General features: G+C 41.4%; 1 protein-coding gene across 1 annotated transcript in view; it reads right to left on the reverse strand.

The window, feature by feature from the left end:
• SPEF2 (sperm flagellar 2) overlaps window positions 1-9,805 on the reverse strand; it is a 159,308-nt gene that overhangs the window by 110,712 nt on the left and 38,791 nt on the right. The window contains exons 8-9 of the mRNA XM_045285340.1: window positions 5,534-5,722; window positions 1,340-1,527 (exon numbers count right to left, since the gene is read on the reverse strand). Coding sequence (XP_045141275.1) covers window positions 1,340-1,527; window positions 5,534-5,722 — 377 coding nt within the window. The remainder of the gene's footprint in view (window positions 1-1,339; window positions 1,528-5,533; window positions 5,723-9,805) is intronic.

The following is a 9,805-nucleotide window of genomic DNA, read 5'->3' on the forward strand; positions in this document are numbered from 1 at the left end:
GGCTTCTATGTATGCCCTTTGCCTCCTACTTCTTTCCTCTATTTCCTTATGCTTTCCTCCTGTCCCATTACCATGTTCAGCCTTCATTCTGGTTTTGGTAATTCCTCTCAGTTACCTTGCCCAAACAGAGCTTTACATTTAATATTTAAAGCAATGATGCATTTTCAGCAAGGGACACTTTACAAAAATGTGATCTATGAATTCAGATGGTACAGGTGCTTGAGAGATGCAGCTGAGGGCACTCCTACATGTCTGTGAATCTTAGGTGCGGCCATGTAAAAAAATCACCATTCTAAATGGAATGCCATGAATTTTTAATATATTTTTTAAAGACGTAAAATGATTGGGATTATGTAACCTATGGCATTTCCCTTTTTGCTTCGGCCATTAGGAAACTCATGTCAAGTTTGTAGCTCAACATAGAAACTAGCAAAACCTGCTGCTTCTTATAAAACTGTATTTAAATTCATCTCCTGGCTTTGCATTATTTTAATTCGAATTTTCCTGTGTTCTTATTTGCAGGACCCCTAACAGTGTAGTGTTATGTGTTGGGCTACTAACCCTGAGGTTAGCAGTATGAAACCATCAGCAGCTCTGACAGAGAAAGACGCGGCTTTCTATTCCTGCAGACAGATGTAGTCACGGAAACCCGCAGGGCCAGTTCCATCCTGTCCTACAGGGTCCGCTTGAGTCAGAATTGACCCAATGGCAGTGAGCTTTGTTTTGTTTTTATTTTAGCATATTCTGTATATGGTTGACTTTGTTTGTCTTACTAATATGTTAACTTCTTTTAGAAACAGAATGGGATCAAACTGAGTAGATGTAATGATTAGTAAAATAAAGTTTAAATGATTCTGATGTTCTTAGGGATTTAAGGAAATGACATTACTTGTCTTAGTAAACAATTGAGAATTGTGACACAATTTTTAAGTGGGGAAAGACATACAAAAACAGTATACCTTTAACAACGCTGGGTAGTGGATGAACTAAGTCAGTAATCAAGGTCATCTGGATTCAGCCTCTTTGTCTTTTCTGGACCATTTGCCTCATTTTACTTATCACTGTACTTCCTATTGTATAACATTATCGTTTTTCAACCTCTGTCACATCTCCAAGGTGCCCTGAATGGCACAGGGGCGAATGTGTCATCAGGGTGCTAACGAGAGCTGGTTTGAACCCACCAGCAAGAGAGAAAGGTGGCTGTCTGGTTCCATGCAGACGACAGCTGGGGACGTGTCATGGGGCCATTCTGCCCCATTCTGCAGCATCGCTATGAGTTTGCATTGATTCAGTGTCATTGAGTTGGTTTGTTTTGGGTCTTGATGACATTTGTACTTACTTATTTGTCAGCATTCGATAGTCTGCCACCTTAGTAGACAAATCAAGTATGTGGTCCAAAACTTCTGCACATAATGAATAATGCTTTTGGTAACGGGCTTGTGCTCTTTCCGCAGCAATTTGCTCATGAATGGCCTTCTCTCTCAGGGCTTGTTCCTCAAAATCAATCTTGGCTTGTTTTGCCAAAGCCTAAAAAAGAAAAGAAATAGTTTGGAATCACTACAATTTGAGAATGATTTAAATGAAAATGTCAAAATGTTGATAGCCGACAAAAGCACTAAATAGAATGAAAAATCTCCTTATGCCAAAAGAAATGAATGACTGAATCCCTTCTCTTTAATATATTAAAACATTGAGCATGTTGTCTGAGACAGTATTAGAAACATTCCACCCTTAGCTTATCATACAAGTTAGACACTGAAAACAGAATACAGTGAAAAATGGCCTAACTGGGGACACTCTAATGTAGACGAAGGATCAACTGCATCCTAAGCATTGAAAGAGAAGGATTGAGCTCACAATGGTCAGGGTGAACATGGTCAGGGCTTGAGGGACATAGAAAATACAACCAATCTGGTGCCGGCTCCCAAGCCTGCTCTCAGGAGGCTCAACCTTGAGGCAGGCTTGGTGTACAAGCCCCTTTGTCTTTTAGTAGCGGAGTTCCAGGATTGTAAGTTTTACTTAGAAAATAATTAGGAAATCCCCTGGTCATTCTGGTTTGAAAATAGCACACAACTGCCAGCATTGTTTCCTTGGGAACGCAGCACACCCTCCCACCGTCTCCTGCTGTTACAGCATTCATAAATTAATAAACTCCGTTGGTGTAAACATCTATGTCTATGTAACAAAATAATCCATTTGACATCACTGTCTACTTGGTTTACACTTTTATTTTCTTAGGAAGTCTTTTCTTCACACTAAGCATGAAGGTCAAACTCAGCCTAGCCAAGGTGAGAGAAACACAGGGCTGCATGATCCCAGGGCTTCCCATAGCCAACATGTTGCTTTTCAAAAGCTATGTCAACTCCAAGAGATCCCATCATGTGCTCATAAATGGAACTTGATTCCCATGACCCATTTCAGAGGGTGTGCAACAGAAGTGAATTTGGACTTTCAAGGAACTGGAGTCAAATCGAAGCCCCAGCTTGTGAACAACATCAAATGCTGCCTGTGAGACGCTGGGCACCAGTTCTCATCCTACAGCTCCATTTCTTCAATGCAAGGTTGTGTGGGTTGTGGTTAGGTGTTGGCCAGTTGGCTCCTACTCACAGCAATGCGATGGACAACGGAACGGAACATGGCCGGATTCTGCTCTGGTCTTTCAACTGCTGTGAACGTCTGAGCGCATTGGGGAGACACTCTATTGATCCAGCTCATCCAGGCTCATCCTGTGTTTTTGCTAACGCTTCACTCGAATAAGCATGATGTTCTTCTCCAGGGAGTTGCCTCTCCTGGCAATATAGCCAAAGTACCTTAGACCCTGTCTCACCGTCTTCACTTCTATGGGGCAACATCCTTGACTAACAGCACAATTCAATGCTTTCTCCTTCATAGTGTAGGGCAGTCCATTATTTAATGTGACTCTTCTAGCCACAGTCTCTGTGACTCCCACCAAACCCCCACTTCTGACGGGCTGGGTAAGAGCAGGTGGAGGAAGATACAGTGGTGAGGACTTTGTTAAGAAGATTCATTATGATTGCCATCCTTCTGAGTCATCTCAGAAGCAGGAAGAGGGAACTCACTACTTGCAAGAGCAGGAGTGGAACCCATCCTCTGGATCCCAAGATCCCCTGTGCAGGCAGTGAGCCTTCTTGATCTAGAAGACAGCTGTGACAGCAGAGGAGTGGCAGAGAAGCAGCAGCAGCAATAGAGCCCGGATCCGGAATCTGAGACAGGACGTTGGACTTCCCAGCCCATAGAGCAAGTAAAGCTGAGTGCCTTGACGTTGAGGCTACATTGCAGTGTCATGTGCTTTGGGAATTTATTAGAAGCCCCAAAGAACTTTGTCACATGTTCAGACTGAACCACTGTGTTCTGAGCATTTCTCACTTGAATTGTAACCTGCTAACTTCCATAATAAATTCCCTAACGGTAAGCATCGTTTGTGAGTTCTGGGTGGCCGTTGCAATGTGACGAGTCCAGAGGAAGGACGGATCAAAAGGAGTAGAAGTTAGATACGAGTTTATGGAAAGAGAAGACGAATGTGGAGGCCGAGGCTGAATTCTCCAGAGTCCGTGAAACAGGCAGAAATAGGAAGATAAGATGCCACGTAACCCTCCGAGGGAACAATCGAGCTTCCCTATCAAAAATAGAATAGCTTTCATATGTGCTTGGATGGCTACAATAGTCTCCTACCCCTTCCCTCTCCTCCTTTCCTTACCAGGTACCTCTACCCCACCCTACCTGCTGACCACACCACTATTTCCTGCCCCATGACAGCAAAGTGGGTTGCAGCCTAAAAAGAGAAAGAAGAAAAAGAAAAAGGAAGTATGTGGGAGGTGACAAATCTCTGTGGTTTTGAGCTGGGACTGGAGTCTGGTAGAACTGGTTTTGCTTGTTGCTCCACCACTGAGAAGCTATGGGACCTCAAGCCCTCTAAGCTTCATCTTCTTTAAGTGTAAATTGTAGCTCAAGAAAGTGTCTGCCTCAAATTGTTGTTGTGAAAATTACATGCTAAAACCCTTCACGTCTATTGGAACCAAACACCATTCAATCAGTTCAACTCTAACCTCTCTCTCTCAAAAAAAAAAAAAAAAAAAGATGAAACAATGACCCAAATAATTCAACTCTTGAAGCTAAAGAAGTAATTTGGGGTCAGTGACCACGTAGCTCAAGTTCATGGCTTATGACTTCTCCTCCCCACCCACCCTCAGTCCCAATATTTATGCTGGATTGGGTCTATAAAGGCAGCATACTGTTTTCCTGTCTCTGGAGACCATGGTATTTTCCAAATGATATTTCTAAAACTTACAAAGAAAGTCCTGCTTTCCTGTTTTCTGTGCAATGATCTCTTCTGCCTGGGTTGGTTTTGTGAAGGTTTTTATGGCAGTAAAGACAAGATATCTAAAATATTATTTACATTCATTTAAACCATTAATAAAATATATCTAGCTTTTTAGAATATGTACATATGCATATATTTTAGAATATGTACATATGCATATACACATGGACATTATAATTATAATTAAAAATAGCAATGTGTTAAATACGATTTTCAGCGGTTAAAGGGCATGTACTAAACGCAATCACAATAACAGAGAGCACAGCTAGCACCCAGATCTGGGTGTCTGTTGATTCCCCTCCACTACAATGAGCCAGGACACCTTGGAGAAATGGCTTATTCTAGTTCAGGGGAACGAAAGTCCACAATGGGTCTAAGAAATCTTGTCTTATCAGAAGCAAGAAAGGACTTAGTAGACAATAATGTCATTATGGAAGGGGACAGCTTAAAAGTTCTCTTCAGGACCTGAGAATATGCACCAAGATTGACACGCCAAGGCCTACTCTCCATCCAAGTACTAACCAGACCAGACCCTGCTTAGCTTCCGAGATAAGACTAGATCGAGCCTGTTCAGTGTGGTATGGCCGCAGACAGCCTACTCTCAGAAACAGTGAACTTTAAAGGAAAAGGAAGGCTTTGGGCATATAGACAGATAATAAGCAATGACTCATGGGAAAAAAACATTAAATCACACGAATTTTTTCGTGGACAAAAGGACAACACAACAGGGCACTTTAAAACAAAAAATAAATCCCTGGAGTCACATGATTTAATATGTTTAAGAAAATGAGTCAAGAATTTCATAGGCAGCAAATATAATCTTCAAGATAAAAGGCATAAACTGTTAACAATATACAAGAACTCAGGGAATATTGTTCCCATGAGACCTTCCTGAGCGTATCTTGGCAAGCAAGCTTCAGGCAACCAAAATGACTAGAGTGACATTGGTAGTGAGTGCTCATTCTTTAGTTAGCTATAGAACCAAGACTACAGAGATTATTGCATGCAATGAACTTTCACTCCCTCAACAAGTTGCACAACTATAAAAACAGAAAGAGAAAAGGGAGGCGATAGTACACACACACAACTATTATTAGGTAATCGGCAACAACCTCTGGCTTTATTTACCATGACTTGATAGAAAAGATGGAAGGTAAGCTTAGAAAGATTTGTAAGGGAGATAGTGCTTACCGCTTCTCGATCAAGAGCATCCTGGAAATCTTTCAGTCGTCTTTCCTCATATTGTTTTTCTCTGAAAATTCTATTTTGCCATAAAACTTCCTTTTCATGGCGGACATGCATGAGCTGCACAGCAATCCTGCGCTCCTGTTGGGACTGCCGCATCAGTCGGTGAATCAGCTGCTCCTCCCGGTAAGCCTCCTGAAAACACCATTGGAAGAGCTGATTATTTGGGAAGATCCTGTCTAGATTCCCCTTTGGGCTAAGACACTTGGACATAAATCATTTTAAAAGCTATGATGCTATTCTTCTAAAACAAAGTCTACCCCTTGATTTAATTTTGAACCTGGCAAATCTCAAATCAGGAGTCCTGATAGTCTAATGGCTATGCGTTTAGCTGCTAACTGCAAGGTAGCAGTTTGAAAGCACCAGTGGCTCCTTGGAAGAAAGAGGAGGCTTTCTACTCCTGTAAACAGTGACAGTCTTGCACTCCGACAAGGGCAATTCTACCCCGTGCCAAAGGCCCATCCCCAGTCAGAATGTGCTCGATGGCAGTGAGTTACAGAGAAAAATTAAATTATAAAAATGAAACTCTCTGACCATAGGTTGTATGATGTGACCACTAGAAACACAGTGGTCCTGTAACTCACTATTATTTTACTGTATTTTTTAATCATTTTATTGGCATATCACTCACATATCACACAACTTAATTGTTCAGTTATATTAAGAAGTGTTGTTCAATCATCACCACAATCTATTTCAGAACAGTTTCTTCTTTCTTGTACTCATTGTTGTTAGCTCCCCATCTCCCGCTACCTTACCCTGCCATGCCCCTAGGTGATTATTTACCCAGTTACTGTCTCTATAGATTTACCTATCCTGGTTTTTATATACACTAGATCCTATAAATCACAAACAAGAAACAGATAAACCGGCCAAAACCAGTAACAACGAGACAAAACAGGAAAACCTCAATAGAAAATAAAGCAGAAAGTATTAACAACAAACAATTGGGTCAAAAGAAAGGAAAGGACAAGGTATTACATTTTATCTTAACTATACTTGCCATGCTTTACAATGCTCTCTGCCTGATAGCAAGGTTGCCTGTGGTCAGAGGGGATTCACCCATTGCTTAATCTATGTGGGGACCCTGAAACTGGATTTTGGTCTTCGGCTGTTATCTACAGCCTTCTGCAAACCGAGTGTTCAGAATTTAGGCTTGATACTGTTCCTTCCTTCTGATCCAGATTCCACCACTTAGAATTCTTGGATCGCACAGGCTGATGTGCTTCTTCTGTGTGGCCTTAGTTGATGCCTCACTTAGAAGGCTTCTTGTTTTAAGCATTGAAGACCCCGGATGGTATTCATCCTACTACCCAGGCACCACCTGGTGTCTTCACCACACTTTGCTACAGCACCCATCTCTTCAGGGATCTCTTCATGAGGGAACTATCGAGTAGGGCCCTTCACAATTAGTTTCCATGAATGACTACGTCTTCTGAAATCTCATCAGAATACAAAATTAGTGATTGTTCAATGCTTTATAAACAAGAGATGTAATATTCAATTTATAATATGTTAAGAGTTTGGAGTTCTAGTGAACCTATAGGACAGAGTAGGACTGCTCCTGTGTGTTTCTGAAACGATGCTTACTGACAGGGGCCGATGGCTTCGTCTTTCTCCTGTGGAGAAGCTGGCGGGTTAGAGCTGCTGACCTCTTGGCCAGCAGTCCAAAACACACAGCACCAGGGCTCTACTGGATCGAAAATGCATGCAGACCTTTTCTACCTAGAGATGGCAGACCTGATGGGCACATTTCATTTTCTGCATAAAGAACAGCTCATTGGATAGGAACCTGATTGGACAGGCAGACTGAAACAAGGACAAGGAAATAGGACCTATTGTTTTCTTTAGAACATCGGAGTAAGGGGCAATGATCTGAAAGAACATTTCGATGGTATAATATCCGCTTACTCAATAGGGGCCAGCAAATGAACAGTAGGAAACCACTAGCTAGGAATCAGCAGACCTGGCCACTGCAGTCTTAGTGGATTAGCTGTGTGACCTTGACCAGGTAACTTGGGTTTTTCAGGGCATGTTCCTGGGTAGATTAGATGAAAGGTAATCGCCAATGTCCTGTCAAGCTCTCTTACCCTGTATACACAGAGACATCATGTGGAAGGAGGAGGTAATGATGGGACTCTTCAGTGGGAACAACTTTGGACAACTTTTAAAAAACACCTACACACTGGAGATTTCTATTGACCACTCAAGAATTCAATAATTTAGGAACATAATCTGGCACCACTAACACCAGCACTTGATATCTTACATTATACAATTTCAAGAGAAATACAGTGTGTTAGAGAATAAGGCTCTGAGGCAATTTTTAAAATCCGAACTAGGAAATCATGTAAGAATGGAGATTAGATGATACAATCTAAACTGAAAATAAAATAAAAATTTTTCGAATACAACGCAATCCATTAAAATAAAACCAAGAACAACTCAGCAGGGGTACAACTCTTGCAGTTATAAAACCCTAAAAATGTTCATGTTCATCATTGATGTTCTTGGAAGATCCAACAGTAGATGTGTGGCAGAATATAAAAATGGCCACAACTGATCCCATTTTCTGCATCTGTGGCCTTGCAGTGATACTTTGAAGATATTCCCATCAAGCATGGAAATCTGTTTCCACCACCACAAAATATAGGTTGTGGAATGATTGGAAATGACCATGAGACAGCAGCACAAAAGACGCTACATTTGGAATCTGAATTTCTTATTGCTCTTGGAACTTCTGCTAACACCATATACATCACCCCAACCTGGGCCTTGCTGTAATATGGGGGACCACACAGAGCCCCAGTTTTCCCAGATGGTCCTCACCAAACCTTCATAAACCAACCAGCTGACTAATGATGCATATGTGAGCCCAGCTGAAACAAAAAGAACAGCTCAGCCCAGCACGAAGAAAAAGGCAGCAAACTCGTTACATCGAGTAAATGCCAGCTCATAAAGACCCTGTAAGGCAAAGTAGAACCACCCTGGTTTTCCACACAGCAATAGGTAAGTGGTACTTAAGGTATGGTCCTGGTCATCTTCGTGAAAATATATATTTCCTTTTACTTTTTCCCCTCCAAGTGAATGCTAGATTTGTCTGTGTTTTATGGCAAAGAAGTTTAAATGTCAAGATGACATCTGGTTATTCTGACCTTCATGATGAAAACATGCTGGACTGACCAGGTAGGGTTGATTATTTCCTGGCTAACACTCTGTTATGAATAAAAAGGAAATTAACAACAGCATTTTAGTTTAAAGCCTGGACTGGTAACTTAGAACAAGATCCAAGAACTGAATGTAGAAAAAAATGCTCATTTTTGTTCCACTTACAATTTTCATAGTTTAGAGATAACTTGTTTCCCAAAATTTAATTGGCAGGCGGGGCATAGTTTCTCACAGAAACAAGGCTGCTTTGAGATCTCAGAGCAGCCCACAGCTGTTTGTTTAAACTCAGAGTGTACATGAAATATTGGGTATTTCCAATACAAAAATGAAAAAAAAAAACAATTGAAAGTTCTCTTTCCGTTATATTTAACCTTATCTGGGGAGGTCTTAGACAACTAGAGAATCCTGAATATCCTCAACAGGATGGTTTGACTTTCCGCTTCCCTGGCTGGGGTTGGTGCTGGAAGTTTATGCTGGGCCAACAGCTCAGCTTAATTCTCCAAAGATGTTAGAGCATCTTCCACCTTCAGAAGGTGCACTGAAGAGAAGTTCTGGCACCTAAGTATTCAAGGATCTTTTAATTTAAAGGGAAGGAATGTGGCATTAAAATGCTAATTCCCTTTTCTAAAGCATAGAAACGATTCTGAGATGCTAGGCAAATGACTACAGAGTGAGCTGAGAGTCAAATCAAGTTCCAAGCTTGAATATTTTCACCTAAATGTCTACAATGTACTTCAAAGCACAGAACAGACCCGTTCCCAGGACTGGCCCTTCTCAGGTGACCACACTAGGATACTACTTTTCATCAGGGCTCTTCTAAAGGTCTCTTTTCTTATCACTCCTAAAGCCTAACTCTTTAAGAAGTATGTATATTTTTTGTCTCTCATATATGTCATAAAACCACTCCTTTCCCCAGGGACAAGGGAACAACAAGTGATCCAAATTTGTGGTGAGGTGGGTGTAGCAGGCCTGGTAGGGCATGACCAAGGGTAATGTAACCGAGAGGAACTACTGAAACCCTAATGAAGGCTGAACATGATAGTGGGACAA

The sequence above is a fragment of the Echinops telfairi genome, unplaced genomic scaffold (assembly GCF_000313985.2).
Source record: "Echinops telfairi isolate 266 unplaced genomic scaffold, ASM31398v2 ScPeMD7_7469;HRSCAF=8507_1, whole genome shotgun sequence".
NCBI lineage: Eukaryota > Metazoa > Chordata > Mammalia > Afrosoricida > Tenrecidae > Echinops > Echinops telfairi.